The sequence below is a fragment of the Gopherus evgoodei genome, chromosome 3 (assembly GCF_007399415.2).
Source record: "Gopherus evgoodei ecotype Sinaloan lineage chromosome 3, rGopEvg1_v1.p, whole genome shotgun sequence".
NCBI lineage: Eukaryota > Metazoa > Chordata > Testudines > Testudinidae > Gopherus > Gopherus evgoodei.
Window position 1 is genome coordinate 172,521,015 of NC_044324.1, and position 23,591 is coordinate 172,544,605.

The 23,591-nt window shown below is 44.3% G+C and overlaps 1 protein-coding gene across 2 annotated transcripts in view; it reads left to right on the forward strand.

Moving 5' to 3' along the window:
- LOC115647578 (calpain-8-like) overlaps positions 1-21,279 on the forward strand; it is a 46,988-nt gene extending 25,709 nt beyond the window's left edge. Inside the window, exons 10-21 of one of the 2 annotated variants that reach the window (XM_030554288.1) lie at positions 147-304; positions 2,299-2,310; positions 4,780-4,991; positions 6,595-6,631; positions 8,600-8,665; positions 9,707-9,764; positions 10,719-10,783; positions 13,784-13,852; positions 17,375-17,453; positions 18,222-18,338; positions 20,146-20,204; positions 21,040-21,279. In XM_030554288.1, the coding sequence (XP_030410148.1) occupies positions 147-304; positions 2,299-2,310; positions 4,780-4,991; positions 6,595-6,631; positions 8,600-8,665; positions 9,707-9,764; positions 10,719-10,783; positions 13,784-13,852; positions 17,375-17,453; positions 18,222-18,338; positions 20,146-20,204; positions 21,040-21,063 (956 nt within the window). In that variant the 3' untranslated portion in view covers positions 21,064-21,279. The remainder of the gene's footprint in view (positions 1-146; positions 305-2,298; positions 2,311-4,779; positions 4,992-6,594; positions 6,632-8,599; positions 8,666-9,706; positions 9,765-10,718; positions 10,784-13,783; positions 13,853-17,374; positions 17,454-18,221; positions 18,339-20,145; positions 20,205-21,039) is intronic. The other variant, XM_030554289.1, reaches the window with a different exon arrangement.
- Positions 21,280-23,591: the final 2,312 nt, after the last annotated feature.

A 23,591-nucleotide genomic window follows, 5' to 3' on the forward strand; every position in this document is an offset into this window, starting at 1 on the left:
CATGGAACCATCTAATATAATGGAAAGGTTTGACTGAACCCCAAAGGTCTCTCCAAAGTGCTATTTCTGTGCCTCTCATAAGAATGACCTCAGCTGCAGTGAAAGCAAACACTCTTTCATTTCATTTTCCCTTGGGATTTTTTTAGCGACATACTGGACCAATCCTCAGTTTAAAATCAAGCTGGATGAGCCAGATGATGATGATGAAGGAAGCACTGTGCTGGTGGGCCTGATGCAGAAGAACCGCAGGAGAGAAAAGAAGATGGGGGAAGCTCTACTCAGTATTGGCTATTCTCTTTATCAGGTAAAGTAAGTTCCTTTTAAGGGGTTACTCAATGCTATGCTCTCCTCAAGAGAAGGGCAAGGCTCAGGGAGGCTTTTGACTTTTCAGCATCCTCTCAGTCAGGTTTTGGTTCTGTGAGATGGTTCAAATCCTTCTCTCATTCAATCTGACCCCCCTAGCACGGGAGTGTTCAGAAAAATGGTTCAGGGTTTGTACCATTCTGTTTCTAACGGAGAGGGTTGCAAAAGTGGAGGTGAATAATTTAGCAAATATCTCGTTCAGGTCTTTTCTCTTGCAAAGTCTAAACAGTGCTGGTTCATAATGGAAGGAAATTCCAGATAAATGGTTCAGTTTTAGGCCCATCGCTAGTTCCTGCTGTTCACTTGAATTATTTTTCTTTGAGTATGCAAATTGTGTTAGCTTCACTACCTGCCATAGTATTGTTCTGTCGGTTTCTGGTTTTATATAACACTTGCGTCACCACTGTCTGTGTAAACAGTTGGATAATATACTGTAGGGAACAATCCTGCAGAGGCAGGATATGGGACTGCGACTTTTCCATCTCTAACTTCTCTGATGCCATGGAAACAAAACAAAAAATCTGAAATTCCAACTGATACCATCATTTATTGCTTTTCTGCAGATATGATGTCATGAAGTGTAGCATAGACTCCCATGGGCAAAGGTCATTAATGGGAATGATTAACTTTTGCTAATGTAGTTTGTGCGTTTTGCTTCCCTTATCTCCTGCATGTGTGGGATAGTTTTTCTTCAGGGCTGAAAATGTGGCAATGGTACAAAACTAACAAGGGTTTTCCCTGGTGCCAAAGTGTTTGTGCACTCAGCTAGCTCTCAGTGTTTGCCATGCCGTCTGTTTGATGCCAGGCAATCCAATCCATTTTCATTCTAGAATTTGCAAATTAAAGAATGGCTGTCTATACTTATCTATCAGCACAGACAGACCCAAACATAATCCTTCTACCTTAGTGTATTCCTATCTTGGGAGCAATTTCACTCACCTGCCCACTTCATAATCTTTGCTTTGTTAGGGTAGATTTAGTAACTCTTAACAAATGAACTCTATATCTTGAAAGGAAGGGCTGCTAAATCCTCTAACCTTGACTCTCATCCATGATACAAGCTGCCACTGGCTCTTTTGCCTATGGATGGATATTATTCCAGCTGAGATTATGGCCAAGGAAGACCTACTCTAGTCAGGAAAACATTGAGCAGATATGTGTATAACAAGAAAAGAGAATGTGCCTACTGAAGTTTACCTGCCTGGTAAAATCTTATATAAGTCATGTCACTGAAGCTAACTGAAAGACAATTACAGTAGTAATAACTCCTACAACTGAGTGCACAGGCTTGTACTCTTATATGGTATGAGTCTCCAACAAATGCACTCCTATCTAAACTATACATAAAAGACATTCTATAAGAGGCTATGGGTGAATTTATCAAAAGCATTTAAGCAACTTGGGAGCACAAGTCCCATTGAAATCTGTGCTCTCAAATCACTTGGGTGCTTTTGCAAATCATGTCTTATATTCATAAGTGTAAATTACAGCAGTGCTTTTTAGCTATTTTATTAACTCATCAAGGGCTAAATTACACAGATTGAAACTGCTTTGCAAAACTCTATTTGCCTTCTGGCAAATATCTGTTTTGACTTGTGATTAAAGTATCATTACATTTTTCATCAGTATCATGGTAATGGCGGGTAAATGGATTTTTATGCCTGTTCTCATAAATTTTCAAAACAATTTTGAGCTAAGCTCTCATTGACTCTGAGTAAGAATTTCAGGATTTGACCAAACGTTCTGCTAATTTTCCTTTGGAACAGTTCTAGCACAAGAACTTTGTGCATGGACTAGAATTGCATTAAATGGTTGTAAATAGGAATGAAAAACAAACTATCTGAGTCTATAAAATGTAGCATTAGTTAACATTTCACCCAACTGACTACAGAAGATACTAAGCAGCCTCCTTTCATTAACTTCTCTCTTTTGCAGATCCCTAAAGAGGTATGTGCATTCTATCAGAGACTTCCATCCTCCAGATGACCACCACCTGTTAGGGTTGAGAGTTTAATACAACCGCTGCTTAAAGCATGGTGCCTTCTAAACTGACCACAAACCTTCAGGAGACCTTTGACTGGGGTGTTTTGCTATCTGAAGACAAACACTCCACCTTCTGAATAGCCGTTTTAAAGGAATTGTAGGATGAGGTTTCATCCCAGTCAGATTTTGATCTCATTTACACTAGTCTAAATATGGAGTGACTCCATTGACTTCCATTGATCTTAGGATAACTAAGATCAGAATTGGATCTATGTGTCTAGTAAAGATTCTGGCAGAACAGGGTCCATATTGTATTTTCCTTCCCTGCTTAGAGGAAAACCCAACTTACATTATTTAAAGAAATATCAAACTCTGTGGGTCCCTTTCTCTTTGCCGGGCAGGGGCACAATGTCATCAATTTCTCCAACTTTACCTCCCCAATCCTCAATCAATGTTAAGATAAACAGGCTTTCCATTTCTAAAATTAGGACCACAAAGAGGTGTTTGGAGCTAGACAGAGTCATATTCATTACTAGACTGTATCATTCTGTGCTGCCAATTTTGCTATGTTTTTCATCCCCTTTGTTCTTGTCCAATAACATAAAGGGCAGCTATGTACCAATTATCTGAGCTCTGTTTACAGCTTCAGACACAAAGGGAAATGGAACATGTACATTGAAAAAATGCTGGATCTGATTTCTTAATTTTTCATTGCAGTGCAGCTTAGCTTCAGACTGGGTGGGGAGAAATGAGTCGTTGTTTTTGAGCTTTTGAGTCGTTGATTATACCAAAATCCAATCCTTACTTTAAAAAAGAGAAAAGGCACCATATTATTGTACAGTTTACAACAGAGATACAGTAGTGTTTAGGGTTATTATTGTTAAATATAGTATTGTTTGTATAAGAAGTTACAACTGATCACCCTTCCAAATGAGTTCAGCACATTTACTCTGTGACCTGACTTTATAGTCAAGCCAGAAACACTATCAGTAAAGCATTCTGCACACCTCCTGTCAAACATTCTGCACACCTCCTGTCAAACATTCTCCACCTTTCTTGTTTCATTGCCTTGATGAGTCACACATTTTGAAGGAAAAGTTTGTGGAGTAAAGGTAAATTGAATGGGCTTTCTCAAGGTGTATTTAGCACTGGGATCTTGTTTTAATTCTGATGTTCATGTATTAGTCGCTGATTTGCTTTATAAACTATGTGAAATGCAACCAGATTATCAGACATGGAAATGTTGAGTGGGATTTTCAAAACAACTAGGGGATTAGCCACACATTTCCCACTGAAATTAATGGGAGTTGTGTGACTAAATCCCCTAGTTGGTTTTGAAAACCTCAGGTCATGTTATTCTTATACCTACTGTTGGAGGTAGAAGGTGCTTGAAGTTTCCATTGCAGCAGCTCATAGCTCACATAACATAGCCAATAAAAAGAATATTCTTTGTGTAGTGTTGCTGAAGGACAACCTGCATCCATTCACAATTTTGGATTGTGGATACTGTCAGAAGCAAGGAATAGATGATAGGGTTGTGAGGCTGGTGAAACAGGTGAGTGAAGAAATCGGAGAGTTAACCACACTGTATGGCTGCTAGAGCTGCAATGCTACCAAACATCTGTGTGAATTCTGAATGGCCATTTGGTTTGTTCATATTTGTGTCCCTGGTTGCTATAATGAACACTCTCATGGCTGGGATTTTGTCATCTTGACTGTTTTGTGCTTATAAATGCCACAGTCATATGATAACAAAAGTGTTTGCTATTCACTCTTTTCCTGATTAAAAAATTTCAGCTATCCAATAAGGGAGCAGAAACAAAGGCATGTGACTTTAGGGTTGCCAAGTTTGGTTGGACATATTCCTGGAGATTTCATCACATGACATAATCTTTAATTAAAGATTAATTTTTAATTCCTGGAGACTCCAGGCCAATCCTGGAGGGCTGGCAGCCATATGTGACCAATCACATGCCGTGAATAGTCAAAGTGAACAGTTCGCAAACACCCCATAGGCTGAATACATTTGTAAAAATCAAAGTCTTTTCACAAACAATTCATGAAAAGGAAAAGTGCTAAATTAATGGAACAATTTATTCACAACAAATAATTTGTTCAGCTCTGAGTCCACATTAACATGGTACTATTTGCTGTTGTCTCACAGACCTTATAGAGACATCTAAAAAGTTTGATCCTGCTCAAGTTAAGCACCGTCCCCTTTCTGTTGTTCAGCCTGTTGTGCTTGGTTTGTTTATTATATTGATATGGCAGAACATTCATGCTTGTCTCCCTCACCCTCACTCAGAGGTTACATTGCTTCCAGCTAGCATGAAGTTCTGGGGATGGCTTTTAAACAATGAAATAGAACCTGGGAAATTAGGCTTTCTGGTGACTTTATCCAGCTGATTTTTAATAGAATATTATTTTTGCCAGCTGCAAAATCACACAGATATCCATCTGAGCCGAGATTTCTTCACAACCCACCGGCCAGTAGCCCGGTCTGACACCTATGTTAACCTGCGCGAAGTCTCCGGCCGTCTCAAACTGCCCCAAGGAGAGTACCTCATTGTGCCATCCACATTCGAGCCTTTCAAAGATGGAGAGTTCTGCCTTCGAGTTTTCTCTGAGAAACAGACTAAAGCTCAGTATGTATCTTCTTCATAATTCTCTCTCTGCTCAAGGTGAGGCATGCAAGGAACAAGGTGGAAAGTTCCACACTACTTGGAAGTCTTGAGAACCATGAAGGCCCTCAACTCAAGGGCTACTTGTGTCACAAAATCAATACATCCACACACACATGCTGACTCTCTCATTTCTCTGGGGATGCTCGACCCCCACTCTGCCCCAAGCCTGACCCCCAGTCCACCCCTCCCTCAAGGTCCCACCTACCCCGCTTCTTCCCACCCTGTTCCACCCCCTTCCCCCAGCGCCTCCTGCCTGCCGCTGAACAGCTGATCCGCACTGGGTGGGCGGTGTTGGGGGGGAGGAGCTGATTGGCAGGGCCCGCCGGTGGGTGCTGAGCACCCACTATTTTTTTTCTGTGGTTGCTCCATCCCACATTATAGAGCAATGGGTCGTCAACTGTTTTCTAGTGCACCACTACTGTAGTATCTGAACACCACCTCCGGTTGACAGAGTAATAGTTCTTTGTCAAAAAGCACCCTGGGAAACATAAGAACAGCTATATTATGTCAGATTAAAGGTCCATCTAGTCCAGTATCCTGTCTTCTGACAGTGGCCAATGCCAGGTGCCCCAGAGGGAATGAATAGAGTAGGCAATTATCGAGTGATCCAGCCCCAGTCATCCACTCCCAGCTTCTGGCAATCAGAGGTTAGGGACACTCAGAGCATGGAGTTGCATCCCTGACCATCTTGGCTAATAGCCATTGATGGACCTATCCTCCATGAACTTATTCTTTTTTGAGCCCTGTTATAGTCTTGGCCTTCACAACATCCTGTGGCAAGGAGTTCCACAGGTTGACTGTGTGTTGTGTGAAGTAGTACTTCCTTTAGTTTGTTTTAAACCTGCTGCCTATTAATTTCATTGGGTAACCCTGGTTTCTGTGTTATGTGAAGGAGTAAATAACACTTCATGAGTGGTGTGGAGAAAGTAAATAACAATTTTATAGACCTCTATCATATCCCCGATTAGTTGTCTCTTTTCCAAGCTGAAAAGTCCCAGTCTTTTTAATCTCTCTTTATACGGAAGTTGTTTCATACCCTTAATCATTTTTGTTGTCCTTCTCCACCTTTTCCAGTTCCAATATATCTCTTTTGAGATGGGGTGATAGGAACTACACACAGTATTCAAGGTGTGGGTGTACCGTGGATTTATGTAGTGGCATTATGATATTTTCTGTTTTCTTATCTAGCCCTTTCTTAATGGTTCCTAATATTCTGTTAGCTTTTTTGACTGCCATTGCACATTGAGCAGATGTTTTCAGAGAAAGGATCAGAAGTGTGAGGGAGAAGATGGTCTTCAAGCGTATATGTAATACAAAGTGGCCAGTAGAAGGAAAAGGCTGGAGAGGCTGAATACACAGCAAGAGAACAGGTCATCTGGTGTACATGGAAGCAGTGCTGGATTTAAAAATGTAGTGATGTTATGTGTGCTGAGGTAGGATTACTGCAGACAGAAAAGCTCAAGTTATCATGTTAGAGACCGCAGTGCTATACAAGAATCCATTGCTTTGTAAAGTATTTTATAGGCCAATGCTAGACTGTCATGTCTTTATTTTTTTTCCTCAGGGAAATCGGTGATGTAGTGGCTGCAAAACCATATGAGGTAAATGCCATAGTTAGGTCTAAATGAACAGCTTCTTGGGCAAGCAGACATTTGATTTGGGATTTTGTTGCTGTTGGCTTGAGCTGAAATCAGAGTATCTAACCATATTCATATAAAGAAGCCCTGTAACTGAAAACCTCCTTCTCCTATCAATCTGGTTTACAGGTTCCATGTGCATTTTTGGTGCAAAATTTTGCCCATGCAATTTTGTAACTGAGCCGTAGTGCATCAGTTCAGAATACATATACGCAAGGACAATATAATACCGTGGTATAGTGCAGGGGTCAGCAACCTGCGGCATGCGTGCCAAACACAGCACACGAGCCGATTTTGAGTGGCACGCGGCTGCCTGCCATGGTCCCAGCCCCATTCAGCTCTCCCGCCTACTGCTCTCCCTTGCAGGGGTAGGAGGCAGAAGCTTGATGCTGCGGCGCCCAAGCTTCCCCCCTCTCTCGCTTCTTTCCCCAGCGTGGTGCTTTCCTTCCCCTCCCCCTCTCCTTCCCTGCGCCAATCAGCTGATGGTCCTTGTGAGGGGGGAGGGGCAGGGGAAAGAGCAGCAGCCTGCACGCAGCTCCGTAAAGGACAAGAGAGGGGTAGGGACGGAGCCTTGGGGAAGGGGGTGGAACAGGGCATATCCCTTCCAGCCCCCTGCCATGAGCCGCTCAGGGCAGGGAGCTGGGAGCACCCCCACGAGTCGAGCAGCCCTCTGCCATGATCCCCCACACACACTCAGCCTTCTGCCCTGTCCCCCATACCCCCCAGCCCTCTGCCCTGACTTTTGAACCCCGCCACACACCCAGTGTTCTGCCCTGAACCCCCCACACCCCAACACACACTCAACCTTCTGCCCTGCACCCCACAGCCCCATCCTTCTGCCCTGAACCCCCCCCAGCCTTATGCCCTACACTCCCCCCACACCCCAGCCCTCTGCCTTGATCCCTGAACCCCCCCCACACCCCAGCCTTCTGCCCTGAACCCCCTCCAGGTCTGGGGTCCCAGCCACAGGCCCTGCTCAGCCCGCTGCCGGCTTAGGTGAACAGAACCCCAGGCTGGCAGCGAGCTGAGCAGGCTGGCGGCATAAGATCAGCATTTTAATTTAATTTTAAATGACACTTCTTAAACATTTTGAAAACCTTGTTTACTTTACATACAATAGTTTAGTTATATATTACAGACTTATAGAAAAAGACCTTCTAAAAGCATTAAAATGTATTACTGGCACACAAAACCTTAAATTAGAGTGAATAAATGAAGACTCGGCACATCACTGCTGAAAGGTTGCTGACCCCTGGTATAGTGTGATCTTTTCCATAAAGAAGAATAATCTCAAAATACATCTCAAAAGCAAGCCTCCAGGGAACTATATAATTGCTATAGACAGTCTCAACACAATTTTCTCCACATCTATTTTGTGATCCTAATTTGATAACACAAGAGTCCTTTCCAATCAGTTTTACTACACAGCAGTTAAACATCCGCAGCTGGCTCAAGTCAGTTGACTTGCGTCAGGCTGCGGGCAGCGGCAGCTCCAGGCACCAGTGCACCAAGCGTGTGCCGGGGGTGGCAAGCCGCGAGGGGCAGCCTGCCGGTCACTTTGAGGGCGGAAGTCAGGCAGCCTTGGCAGCTTGCCTGTGGGAGATCCGCCAGTCCCATGGATTTGGCGGCAGGTAAGCCAAATCTGCGGGACCAGGGATCTCCCGCAGGCGCGCCGCCGAAGGCAGCCTGACCGCTGTGCTTAGGGTGGCAAAAAAGCTAGAGCCGCTCCTGGCTGCGGGGCTGTAAAATTGCTGTGTAGACGTTCAGGCTCAGACTTGAACCCAAGCTCTGGGACCCCGTTCGTCCTCCAAATTGAATTAAACCATTTATTTAGGAAATTATTTTGTCTGGCAATTTCAAACACACCCACCCATTTCCTGGCACCTGTGTCTAGTATAATAAAACACATTACTGGTTATCTCTTCCCTTTAGCCTCATGTTGATGACAAAGGCATAGATAAGGAGTTCAAGAGCCTGTTTCAGAAGCTTTCTGGAGAGGTGAGTGGTTTAAAGAGAGAGAAAAAGACAGTGAAATCTTAGTACCGAGTTAGAAAACTATCTTGAGTACCAAGTCTCTTGTTTATCTAGTCTTCCGAAGAATAGAATGGATTTCCCCTTTTATTAACTCACAGCTACCATTTTGGTCCAATTTAATGTACCCTACAACAGAACAGTTGTACTACGTTATTTCCTCTTATTGATGCAGAATGTGATTCTCTCAAGGTGTATCATCCTTTTAAGAATGGTGGAAGTGAGTGATGTTACTATGTGGTGATATAAATTATCTGGGGAATCAGCTACCTGGCGCTGGTGCATAATTTGGAGTGTTGTATTAATGGCTATTAGGACTATATTCCTTGTTGTTGGTTAGAAGTTGCTGGACTCGGGAATCTGTTAGCTGGAGGGTAGTATTGCACTCTCTCCTATTAACTGCATAGGAGACCTTAGCATCTGCAGAATTCTGCTGCACAAACTAGCTTGTAGCTGTCACATTGGATTTGCTCTTAAGGAGCAAATACCTGGGGCCAATTTGAAGTGTGAAAGCATCATTTTTAGCCACAGAAGCTTGTTTGAGTTGTGACGGGTGAATTTCAGTTGCTTCTCTTTCAGTTTCCCTAAGTCTGGATGCATTTCTGAATCTCTTTAGTTGAGGAACTGAGTCAGTGGTTGCTGGTAGACATGTCGCATTTAGTGGGTTGCCACACTGTGGTTAGCTGAGATACCGTGCACTTCACATTCTATGTATAAGGAAGTATCTGTGATGTGTCTCACGCTTTGTCTACATTAGAACTTTTGTCGGCAAAACTTTTGTCGGTATAAAGCGGCTACACAGGAGACCTTATAGTGGCACAGCTGCAGCAGTACAGCTGTGTTGCTGTCAGGTCTGTAGTGTAGACCATGCATTAGAGTCCTATGCCTTAAGATAAGCATTAGAAGTGGAGTTGTCTGTAAGGGTATTGCAGTGAATGAATGCACAGTTGGTTTGTTCCAAACGTTAATCATGTTATCACCTGAAATACCTTTGTTTTCTGTTTCCAGGACTGTGAAATGGCTGCAAATGAACTTCAAACTGTTCTGAATAGGGTTTTAGCAAATAGTAAGTGACATTAGAAGTTTCACACTGAGCAAGACTGATAGGCAAATGCTGCAAGTAAGACATACAGGATCTCTCTTTGGTTCACAATGAATTTCTGTGCCATGGTCATTTCTGATAGCACATGAACAAGTAATAATGTTAAAGGAAAACTGCTGGGATCAGTTTGGGGTAATGAATGTTTCTATAAGATAACTGTCACTTCAAAATAATGGGACTGGAATGTGGAGTTCGAATAGAGAGGTCAGGGCTCACCCTGGGAGAAGTGACTGGGTCTTGCTCACTGTGTGTCTCTACATTTGGATCCAGCCTAACAAACTGAACAGGTACTTGTCTGAAATCCATGCCTAAGAACGACTCCAGAGGTGTTGCTGTGTGGCACACCATGGCCTCCTGGAACCTTATATTGACAACCAAGATGTAACTCAGGTCCTCCTGCTCCAAAAACACAATCCTCTACCACATGAGCTAAGGAGAATCTCTATTAGCAGTACAGGATTTATGACAGAATGTGCAACACCAATTCTACCAGGAGAGGGCATCTGCACATACACCCTACCCAGTTCACTATAGTGTATTCTGTGTAATCTACGTTGATTACAAAAGAATCAGTTTTGTTCAGTGAAAACACAGAAGCTCTCTCCTTCTTTAAATGGATGCAGCATAGATTCTTGGCAGGGCAGTTTGGGAAAAGCATGTACTGCAACTGCCCATACTGTATATGTTCTGTGGATAAACGGGCCTTTCTTCTCCGGTATTTTTAATCCAAACCCTTTTGCCTATACTAAATATTCACTTTGTTTTTTAAATAAATTGGGAGAGGGAGTGCATAGAAGAAATGTTAGTAGCAATGAAAGTGTATTTGCCCTAATAACAGATGCTGACTGTGGGTGGACTGTATTTCTGTGGGCTGCAGAAAATATTTGTCTAAAGTATTTCTGACTGTTTTTTGTTCAGGGGCAGACATTAAAAGTGATGGATTCAACATAAACACCTGCAGAGAGATGATCAGTCTCTTAGATGTATCCTTTAAATGTCACTTCACTGTTCTCTGAAGTTCCTAGATCTCCCTGGTGAAGAATTTTGACTAGATAAGGCTAGATTTACACTTCCCATTTTCCCAGTACATCTGTCTTCACTTGCTGTAGGCATAAACTCAGAAAAGTAGCTCTGTCAGCAAAGATATTAACCCTTTCGTGACCAGACCTTCACCACCCCTGCTTTGTGGCTCTCATCTGTTAATGTGTTCTTTAGATATAGCTGGTCTGCTCTGCAGCACAGCAAGGGCATTCTGCCTGAATACACCTCGTGCAGCAACGAGAGCTCAGGATAGACACACTCAATGTGCTTGGGAACTGTGCAATGGTTGTTATGCACAATGTGAACTTCCTTCTGCAGGGTCATATGATCTTCTCCCTTTACACAGTGTAGCCCTAAAGGTGCAGAGAAAGATCAGAGGAACTATGTGATGGGGAAAGGCTTTGTATACCCCTGTCCCATGGCATGCCTCCTGAGGGAGATGAGCTTCACATGGCCAGAGGACTAGGGTTAGGACAGTGGTGGGCAACCTGTGGCCCATGGGCTGCACACGACCCGTCAGGGTGATCTGCTGGTGGGCTGTGAGACAGTTTGACCGTCCGCAGGCATGGCCACCCGCAGCTCCCAGTGGCCGCAGATTGCTGTTCCCGGCCAGTGAGAGCTGCAGGATTTAAAAATTTGATTTAAAAATGGTCAGTGATGGAGGATCCATCACAACACTTGGTAAATTGTTCCAATGGTTAATTACTGTCACTGTTAAAAATCTACCCCTTATTTCCAGTCTGAACTTGTCTGGCTTCAACTTCCAGCCATTGGATTGTGTTATACCAGGGGTTGGCAACCTATGGCACGCGTGCCAAAGACGGGAGCACCAAACAGGAGCTCCTGCACCCCCCTCCAACCCGCACATTCCCACCTGCACCCCTTACACCAAATGGGAGCTGCCCAGGTAAGCGCTTCACATCCAAAGCTCCTGCCCCAACCCTGAGCCCCCTCCCTCATTCTAGCTCCTGGCCAGACCCTCCACCCCAACCCCCAGCCTGCTCCTTCACCCCCAGCCTTGTGCTCAGTGCACTCCCACCCTCAGCTCAGTGCAGAGAGAGAGGGGAAGAGAATGGGCCAGAACCAGGGAGAAGGTAGGTACCCACTGTGTGTGGGCAGGGCCGGGACCCCAGACTGGAAGTGGGCTGAGTGGGTCCGGCAGCCGGGATCCTGGCTGGCAGGAGCCGGCAGATGGAACCTTTGAGCGGCAGCGGGCTGAGCTGCTCAGCCCACTGTCGGTCTGGGGTCCTGGCCGCTGGCCCCACACAGCCCGTTGCCAGTCTGGGGTTCTGGCCACCAGCCCCGCACAGCCCGTTGCCAGTCTGGGGTCCCGGCCGCTGGCCCCGCACAGCCCGTTGCCAGTCTGGGGTTCTGGCCACCAGCCCCGCACAGTCCGTTGCCAGTCTGGGGTTCTGGCTGCCAGACACTTGCTGCCGGCCTAGGTGAACAGAACCCAGACCAGCAGTGGGCTGAGCGGGCCGGCGGCGTAAGATCAACATTTTAGCTTAATTTCAAATGAAACTTCTTAAACATTTTGAAAACCTTGTTTATTTTACAATACAACACTAGTTTAGTTATATAATATATAGACTTAGAGAGAGACCTTCTAAAAACATTAAAATGTATTACAGGCACGCAAAACCATAAATTAAAGTGAATAAATGGAGACTCGGCACACTGCTTCTGAAAGGTTGCCGACCCCTGTGTTATACCTTTCTCTGCTAGACTGAAGAACCAGGTAGACTATAATCAAGTTACACTTTAACCTTCACTTTAAGATAAACAGATTGAGCAACTTGAGTCTATTGCTAGAAAGCAGGTTTACTAATCCTTTAATCGTTCTCATGGCTCTTCTCTGAATCCTCTCCAATTTACCAACATCCTTCTTGAATTATGGGGGACAGAACTGGACAAAATGTTCCAGCAGGGGTCACACCAGTGCCAAATACAGGAGTAAAATAACCTCTTTACTCCAACTGGAAAGTCCCCTATTTATGCAGCCCACAATCTTGTTAGCTCTTTTGGCCACAGCATCATACTGGGTGTTCATGTTAGCTGAACCCATCACGACCCCAAAACCGTTTTCAACAGGATGGAGTCCCCCATCCTGTAAATAAGGCCACCATCCTTTGTTTCTAGATGTATAATTTTACATTTAGTGGTATTAAAACACATAGTGGGGGGAAGGATAGCTCACTGGTTTGCGCATTGGTCTGCTAAACCCAGCATTGTGAGTTCAATCCTTGAGGAGGCCACTTAGGGATCTGGGGCAAAAACCAGTACTTGGTCCTGCTAGTGAAGGCAAGGGGCTGGACTCAATGACCTTTCAGGGTCCCTTCCAGTTCTAGGAGATAGATATATCTCCAATTATAATAATTGTTTGCTTATGCCCAATTTACCAGGTGATCCAGATTGCTCTGAATCAGTGACCAGTCCTCTTCATTATTTACCACTGCCCCAGTTTTGTGTCACCTACAAACTTTAATTTAATTCAGAATCTCTTATTATTTGAAACCTCTTTGTTCTTTTTAGCAGTCAGAAGTTCTTGGCTCAGCACAGGTGTAATCAGCATAGACCAGGGCAGCCTCTGAGTGTCCAATGTAAAGTCAATAATTCTGGCTATTAAAAAAAGGCTCTAAGTATTGGGTTACTCCTCTGTGTATGAAATGGGAGTGTAATCTAATAGGTGTAGTACCATCTAACAATCCAATACAGTACTGCAGATAGACCAGGAATTCTTGGCACACCCTTAGCTAAGCAAACTTAAAACTGCAGGTTTCTCTCCAATGGGTGGATTACAAATGGAAACTACTATGTACCCTACAAATGTACACTACATTGCAATGGGTCATTTATTTGTTATCAGTGCTGGTTATTCTTCCTCTTTGATATGGGTAGAAATTGACCCGTTCTGAATTTGAACTGAGCCTTAACATACCCAGACCAACGGGACTGGCACCTTGGGACTTGTAGAATTCAAGATACTTTGGCTGAAGATTCAAAAATATCTGGTAACTAACTTATTTCATTGTCTCCCTGCCCCCAGCTAGCTCTGTGAAATACAGATTTAAACAGAGATGTGTCCAAGCCACCAAGGTCAGAAACAGGTCCCAATTTCCCCTAATGTTTGGAATTTTGATCAGGGCTCTAGTTTAGATGCATTTCTGATTTAAAGAGACACTGTCAATTCTTCTTCCAACTCAGCCCACCACTCTATATTTTATAACACTTTCTCAGAAGCTTGACCAACTCTCTTTGCTTGGTGATTTCATTCCTACCTGCTAGGCAAACATGGATTCATCCCCACCTCTTATATTTTAATACAACTGAAATGAACATGGCTCTGCTGTTTTGCTGTGTAACATCATTATTGTGCACCAAGGTCACTAATACCTGCTTTGGAATAGAGTTTGTTAGTTACCTGCTGCAGCAGAATACAAGGCACGTCTATTTTTGCAGGGCTGACCAAAATAGATATTGTTTGCGTTTTTTGGTAAATGACTCTGTGAAGGGTTCCCCCTGGGGTGCCCCCTGGAACTGGGGCACCACTGAGCCCTCTGACTCACCAGCCTAGGTTCCCACTCTCACTGTGCTGCTGTGACAAGGTGCAGACACATTCCCGGTCTTACACTTCCACCAGCATACGCACAGGTATGGACACACCCATACCTGTTGGCTGCAGTTACATGCCAACAATAGAAAGGCTACAGCCAAAATAACCCCAGCTTCCCAGTCTAGGGCACCAGAGCTGTACTATTCTGCCCTGGTCCAAACCCCAACCAGTATGAATGTATTTTCCTGTTTGCCTCCGCCACAATGCGGAGAGGAAATGCAACAACCCCTCTGAGCGAAGATTCCCATGCGCTTCACTCCAAACTCACTGGTTTAGGTTAAAACATAAAATAAATGTATTAACTACAAAAGATGGATTTAAAATGATTATAAGGGATAGCAAACAGATCAAAGCAGTTTATCTAGCAAATAACAAAAAAGCAAACTAAGTTTAACACACTAGTTAGATTGACTATGAATTAGCAGTTTCTCACCCTGACTGATTCTACCAGCAGTCTGGCAGATTCTCAAGGTACAAGCTGCATTTGGGTTTCTCAGGTTTCCATACACAGGCTAGAAATCCTTTTAGCCTGGATCCAGCACTTTTCTCAATTCAGTCTTTGTTCCCCAGTTGTTTCCAGGAGTCCTCTTGTATGGAGAGTGAATAACAACTGATGATGTCACTCCCTGCCTTATATAGCTTTAGCATATGGCGGAAACTCTTTGTTTCAAAATTTGGTTCCCAGACCAGTTTATGGAAAAACACAGGCATCCCAAGCTGGAGTCCAGAGTCACATGGCTTGGTCACAGGCCCTTGCATACCTTGCTGAGTCATAGCTGCCATTACTTACAGGCTGTCTGGAGTGTTCTCAGGGAGGCTCACCAAGTAATGGATAAGCTTCTCCTAAGGCTTATTATTTTTTCTAATGGTCCATTACCTGAATAGGCCCTTCCCCACCCACTATCTAGACTGAAAGCATCTTGCCTATGGGGTGTTACCCTGGTGTAACTACATTTGAAATACAGATACATAGTCAGTACAGTAACTCCTCACTTAACGTTGTAGTTATGTTCCTGAAAAATGCTATTATAAGTGAAACAATGTTATGCAAATCCAATTTCCCCATAAGAATTAGGTTAGGTTCCAGGGAAAATTTTTTCTCCAGACAAAAGACTATGTTTTGTGTACACACACACACACACACACACACACACACACACACACACACACACACACACACACACACACACACACACACACACACACACACACACACACAGAGTATAAGTTTTAAACAGACAATTTAATACCGTACACAACAATGATGATTGTGAAGCTTGGTTGAGGTGGTGAAGTCAGAGGGTGGCAGAGGGTGGGGTATTTCCCAAGGAATGCCTTAGTGCTAAATGATGAACTAGCACTTAGTTGAACCCTGAAGTGTTAACTTGTTGTTAATATAGCCTCACACTCTACAAGGCAGAATGAATGGAGGGAGGGGAGACAGCATGGAAGAGAGAGACAGAGATACACACCCTGTGTATGAGATAGAGAGAGACAGGCATTGCTCCTTTAAGTATGCTGACCCGCTCTAAGTATACTGCCTTTCAAAGTAGATGAGCAAGTTGAAACAGCAGCTGCTGCCAGCAAGCTCCCTCCCTCCTGAGCCCTGTTGTGTTCCCCCTCAGTTCTGTGGAACTAGGGTAGAGCTGGAGGAGGCAGGAGCAGGGGGAGGCGGACACCCTGACATTAGCACCCCTCTTCCCCCCCACCTCTGCACAGCAAACAGGAGGCTCCAAGGCAGAGGGCAGGAGCAGCACATGGCAGTGGGGGGAGGGACAGCTGAACTGCCTGGCAATTGATAGCCTGCTGGGTGGCTGTTGCACAGGGAGCTTAGGGGAGCGGGGAGCTGATAGGGGGCTGCCGGTCCACCCTGGTTCCAAGCCCCCACCAGCTAGCTCCAATGGGCTGCTCTTCCTGCAAGCAGTAGACAAAAGCAAGCGGCTGCCAAACATTATAAGGGAGCATTGCACCACTTTAAACGAGCATGTTCCCTAATTGATCAGCAACGTAACAACGAAACTACGTTAACCGAGCCAACTTTAAGTGAGGAGTTATTGTATTCATAACTTCAGATACAGAAATGATACATGCATACATATAGGATAATAATATTCAGCAAATCATAACTGTTCCAATCACACCTCACATGACTTATCTTGTACGAAATGCATCAGAATTATGCCCTAATTATATCATAATAATATTACTATGACGAATATGGGGTGCAGTGTCACAGTCTCCGTGAAATTGCATTTTTTTCTGATAGAGAATTTAATATCCAGAGGATTTCTGCAAAGTCTGTTTAAAAGAGGGCCAAAGTTTGAACCTAATCTACTTGACAATGCCCCTTTAAGATAAACTTTTGGGATGGTACACATTACAGGCCTGCTCTTGTGAAGGCCACAGCTCCCTTCTTTCCCACTGAAGCCAAGGAGGAGGTGCTCAGATCCTCACAGGTTGGATACCTTCTGGTCACCAGCATGCAATGATTAGATGGCCTGCGCAAATTAAAACATGCCCCAAGTGCAGTTTCCCCTCTGAGCTGATGGCCAGAAGAGTTTCTAATTACTCAGCTAAAGCTGGCTAGCGGATCAATTGGCTATGAGAACGGCCTGTTGTTTCTTTTGAAGTACTTACCCAAGTGGAAGTTGTATATTACAGTGTTTGCTGAATGAGAGGGATATTCCTCAAGGGCCTATTTTCCACAGCACAACATGTCGATGGGCAAGCTGCCAGACCACTGGGAATGCTTTCCCAGGACACAGTTTGCCATTAGCTAATTGAAAATTTTCCTTCAGTCATTAACACTTTCAGAGAAAAGATGCACTGGCTGGCAGTAGCAATGCATCTCCCAGCCAATCAGATAGGGGTCCTAACAGGCTAAAGGCAGACTCCACACTTCCTCTTTCTTCTGCTGCAGGAGATCTATAAGAAAGTGGATACAGACTATTCTGGTACCATAGATGCTCATGAGATGCGAAATGCCCTCAAGGAAGCAGGTAAATATCCTGTGTAGAAAGGATGCCCTAATGTGGTATTCTGTATTTTAAAAAAATGAAAATATTGAGGCATTCTGACTAGTCCACTATCCCTCCTGCCTCCTAGCCTCACAATCATGGTGACATCATTGACTTGCCTTTCTCCTCCTGATCCTCATATATATATATGTATATATATATATAATCTCCCCTGGCCACGCCTCCTCTTTGGCCATACTATCCACTTCTGGCGTGGTGCTGGCCAGCTCTGGACCCCCTGCAGGAGCAGGTTTTCTGTGGATGATTTGTATCTCTGCAAACTCTTTCTTGGTGGACTTTCTGTGGTTGGGTCCCTGCACTTTGGATTAGGCCAGCAGACATCTCATTAAACATGAGCCTAAATCAAGCCCTAAAAACTCAATGCCAGCATGTTATGTAGGTAATGGACTCTGCTGCAATTGCTGCTGTTTGGCTGGGGCCCCAGGAGTGCAGTAAGTCTTATTAATTAGGTGCTTATCTCGGGAATATAGGGCTAAGGAACTCTGCAGAACGAGTGGAACGTATGCAGTTTGTCAAGGCTTTGGGAAGGAGAATGACACCTCTCTCCACCATAGCATAATGGGCTATAGAAAGGAGAATACACAGTAGAGATAATGGAGACCAACAACCTTTCTAGGGGGAATAGCCCATGATCCTTCAGCCACGTCTTTCTGCAGCTGCAAAATTCCATGTGCAACCTGCGTTAAAGAGTGTATGTAACTGCTGCTTGAGTGATTTCTGTGCTTTCAGGTTTCACTCTCAACAATAAGGTGCAAAACATCATTGCTCTCCGCTATGCCTGCAGCAAGATGACCATTGACTTTGATGGCTTTGTGGCCTGCATGATCCGCCTAGAGACCCTCTTCAGTAAGTTCCTTCTTTCGCAGCCGCTGAGCAGAACTGCTGTGCATTGGGAGGGGAGGGGGTCGTTTACGTCAGAGTGCTGAGTGCAGAGCACTGTGTGGAAGTGTAAAGGAGCCAGCACAACTGGCTCTGCTTCGCAAACCAATAGAGAAGGCCCCAGACAAAAGCTGGAGGAATTCAGTCCAGATCCAAACTTTAATCATCTTTCTTCTAGACAATAGTCATGGACTAGATTGTGAAGCACTTACTCACCCTGGAAGAATCTCCTACTTATGCGAGTAGATCATTGGCTTCAATGAGACTATTTGTGTTAGTAAATACTCAACCACATGAGTAAGGCTTGTGCAATCTAGCCATAAACTAGTACTTACAGACACATTTTTAAAGGTACTAGGTCCCTAAAGATGTAGATGGGTGCCTACTGGGGTTTTCAATGGGAGTTAGGAGCCTAGGCTGTCTTGAAAATCTCACTAGGCACCTATCTGTATCTTTAGGCACTTTATATCTTTAAAAATCTGTCCCTCTGACCTTTGCAAGCCATAACTCTTTAATCTTCACAGCACCCACATTGGCCCTATTTCAGAAGTGAAGAAAGGAAGGCACGGAGAGGTTAAGAGACTTGCCTCAACCCAACCAGCAAGCCACTGTGCAGAACTGGGAATAGGAGTTAGGAATCCCTAGCTCAGCTAACCAAATGTATCCAGGCTGGAGGCTTTCCACCATGGCCTGCCCTTTCCTCGGTTCTCTAGTCCACACTGTATCTAGCAACTCCAATGAATTCTGAGAATGGCAGAGCTTCAAAATGGGGAAGATGAAATCTGTTCTGATCAAAATAAGTGGCCTAAATCTTCACCTGAAAGTCAAACCGAAACCAAACCAACTTCTCTAACTTGTTAAATGGCACCCAGAAATCATTTATCTCAAATGAACCTCTAAACCCATTTAAGGTTTGCCCAGCACCAGTTCAAAGCTCTTTGTCTGTAAAAGGGTCAAGGATGCAGATTATTCTCTGGTACCGAGGCTTGGTTCATTAAAAATAAACTCCATGTTCACATTGAGAAGACAGTGGAAATCTAGAATATGCTTTCGTCTGGGGGCAGTGAAGGAGTTTCATGGGTTTGTATGGCTATAAAATCAGATGAGATACAAAATCCACCACTTAAGAAGCTGTTGTACTATAGGATTATGGGAGAGAGGAAAAGGAGTAGCCATCTAACCTCCATTTGTAAATTCTGAAGAAACACCCAGTATAATAATAGATCAAGGACAGTCTGATTTTTTTGTGGATTGCTAATAGAGATGGGCTGACAAAAGTGGAGAACTCATTTACTCTTTTGAATGAATGCAGGCTAATTTAACTGTTCCATTTGACTGACCATTGGGGATTATTCCAAGATGGTGAAACGCTTTTCTTAATCCTTCTATGATTTATGATTACATGCACTATGTTTCCAGTGCTCTGCCCCCACACTAAACATCTCACCTAGTTTACCTTATCTTGGCCTGGGTCAGATCTCACATTCATGGGTGCATCCCTACATATCATGTGAAATGGCCAGTCCTTTGTGGCTGTCCTGTTCTGAACACAGAATGTGTCATAGTGGGTCCCGCCTGATAGGCTATCCCATGCAGTGGCTTATGAATGATACTTAAGAGGAAGGGAGGAAAATGGTTTGTAATGCTCCTACCTAATTGTGACTCAGAATTTGCCCCTGAATCCAGATTTGAATAGGCCATTGTGGGAGGCCTCCATATTTTGTCAGACACTGTGTTACTTATATTTTATTTTTTCCCTTCTTTTGTTCTTCAGAAATGTTCAAGATCCTAGACAAAGACAAGAATGGAGTCATCCAGCTCTCTTTGGCTGAGGTAAGGCTAGTTACATCAAACTACTCTATGGTTAAACTGTTGCAATGACTGGTCACAATTAAAACATATTTCCTCAGGAAATCCATTATCAGCTTCATAAACAAATGTAATAACGATTCAAACAGGAGACTTACTGAAGATTCCACAGTGGAAGAGAGATTTTCAGACAAAAAGCTCTTACTAAAATCCTTCCTAAACCAATAGTTGTTCTTCCAGAGAATGAACACTTATCATACAGCGAGAAAGAATTTATTCAAAATGCCTCCATTTGTCTAGGAGATGATATCCTTATGGGTATTTTCATTCTCTTCTTTCAAAGTGGAGCAAAGCACTAGAAAATGCACAGCAGGGAACAATTCTTGCACAGGCAGAAGGTGAAGGTTTTTATGAGGGTTTTTATTGTTCAAATCAAAGTAGTGCAAAAGTAATGAGGCCCAGTCCTTCCTCTGCAGGGAAAATCCAAATGGAGGGATGAATGGGAGTCCCCCACTGTGATTCCAGTGGCAGTTCATCATATCCTGTTAAAATGTCGGAGGAATCTGGCTCCAAGATTGTTTAAAAAGATCATGCATCTCTTTTTGTAGCATTATCTCGTCCCAATTTTTGCAAAGTTTGAAGCCAGCTCCCAGCTCTGAACTTCCCCAAAGTTCAAGAGCGATTGGATCTGTGGGTTTTGGTTCACCCTATAAAAGAGATTAGATGCCGATCCAATCTTCCCCAAAGTCCGGTGGTGTTTGGATCCATAGTTTCCTTTCAGGGCCCATATGTAATTCCACTAAAGACAATTAATGGACCTTCCAGGCAGTCTAACTCCTTTTTTCTCTTCCTCCCACAGTGGCTGTGCTGTGCAATGGTTTGAGCTGTTGCATCTGAATTGAGTACAGATCCCTGTGACTCTTGCAAATGCGTTATGATTTTCATATGCCTGGAAACTTGGAAGATATTTATTTCCTGTGTATCTGAGTGACTGTCAATCTGCTGCTCCCCTCTTACAGGGAGAAAAAATCCTGTTTCAATCACCAGCAACTTATTTCAAGCCAAAATGAAAATAAAATGATTCCCTGCCATTTGGAAAACAAACACTGCAATGATACTTTAAAAAACAAACAAACAAACAAACCTTTTCTTTTTTCTGCCTGGGGAGTATTTTTGTGTCATGCTGAAATGTCATGAATTACAATTACCACAGATAGGCCCAAAGGGCAGAACTTAGATTCAAATTCCAGCTCCACTCCAAGATTCAGCAGTGTACAGATCCAAACAGCTGGTCTGGACAGAAAGGGATAGAAAGAGTCAGCTACAAAATTTGTATCAGATTTTGAAGCATCCACCCATATCCTGAATTTGAATCTAGAAGTTTGGTTTGGGCCCATCTCTAAAGACTTTGTTTAGTGACCTGGTTTAGTCTATTCCATTTAGGAATAGCATAACACCTGAGTGCCTTCCAGATTGAGAATAAACAAGGAGGATAGCATCTGTCATTTGAGTTTTAGTGAGCAAGAGAAGGAGGAGGGAATCTGAAAGCCCTTTTTATGGCTCTTTTGTTTGTTTTCAGGTAGGAGAAGGAGAGGGCAAGGAGGTAAGGAAAGATGTGATTTGTGCTCTCAGTAGGCACATTGGTTGATAACAAACCTTGTCAGTGATACACATGCAGGCCCAAAACCAAGTATTTACATTTAATAGGTAGAAAAGGGGAGTGTGCAGCTTGAGAAGGAGTCCTATTATCTCATCACACTAGAAACCTGAAAGTGCCTGTAGGATGGTTTGCAACTTCAGCCAGAGGGAAAGTTTCCAAACATGGAATCACTGGAGGTGCCAGTTTTTGAAACTGAGGCCTGCAACCCACACACAAGCAAATGCACCACAGTGACAGAGGATGCAGCTTCTTTAGAATCAGTGGAGTTGCTCCTGCTTAGAACTATTTGAGTTAGGCTCTTGGTCACTAAATTAAAGATCCTCTCAAAGTTCCAGCGTCCTGGACAAGTTCTAGTTTGAATAGCTACATTCTACCTGACTATATTCTGCAGCTTCACTTGGAGAAGTTATTTTCCATTCCCCTTCTTAACTGTCATCACACTAATAAATCTGATCTATAGCATTGCTAGCACAGAACAGCTGCCGTGCTCCATCCCAGAGGCGGCTGTGTTTTAGTGATGTGAATGAACTCTATACAGTAGGCACAGGACAAAATTCTTCTCTCTCACTGAAGTAGGGATCTCTGCTGCCTGCAATATTCAGGAATTGTTTGACACGGGAACACCATTCTCACAATAAGAGCAAAATTAGCATTTAGTGAGCTGCTTGATACGTAAGAATGGAATATTTTACCCTTGGATTATAAAATGCTGTGGGATCCTTGCGGATGAAAACTGTGATGTACAGTGAAACCTGTGCTAAGGGTCAGCTGGGAAGGCCCACCTTCCCTAAGGCCCAGTAAAATCTCTGTCCTCAGGAGAGTTCTTGTGATGAAGTGGGGGGTTTTCTTGGTTTTTCTGTGTTTTCCAGTGGGTTGCCTGCAAAGGGAGGGGGACTCAGTGTCCCCAGGTGTTACTGGTTTAAAGAGGTGAGGGGAGAGGGAGTTTGTTGTTACAGATGATTGGAGAGGGAACTTGGGACCGCGGCCGATGGCCTGGAGGATGGAGACTCCAGCGATCGGTGACCTGGTGACCCGGAGATGCAACTCAGGAGTCACAGTCGGTTCTGGCCAGTGGGAGGACAATGGGCTGTGAAGAGAGGACCCCGGTGACCTGACCAGTTGGTTCCAGCCAGAGGGGGGCCAGAGGAGGGCTGAGAGGAGAGGAGACCCAGCCTTCCTGTTTACGACCCTGTTTACCTGGAGAGAAGACAGTGGACAGAGGTGGGGCTTGTGGCTAGGGATATCGGAGGCCCAGCTGGGAAATAGGGAGGCTCTGGGCTGGAGAGGGGGAGCAGGCAAAGCCCACCTGGATGCAGGGGGACTGGGATATGCTGTGCTGAGGGAGCCCAGGCCTGAGGCCCTGAGAGTTTCTTGTGCTGTGTTCAACTCTCAATAAACCCTCCTGTTTTATGCTGGCTGAGAGTCGCTCCAGTCTAGAGAACAGGGTTGCATCAACCCCTTTGGAGGTGAGGAGGCCTGGGGGGTCCAGAGCACGTGGACTCCCTGAGGGGGCCCACGGCGAGAGACAGACGTGCTAAGGCTCAGAGAGGTGCGGCTCCAGGAGGTGGAGGGGTCTGACCCAAAGAGAGAGTGGACCCCCGAGAAGGGCTATCTCACTGAAAGGGGCATCCCCCAAGGACCGCACAGGGCCATGAATGGACACGATCAGTGAGTCCGTGACAGTTCCTCTCTATTAATTGCAATGTGTTATACACTGTAGCGACCCAGCAGTCCCTCTGGCAATTAAGAGG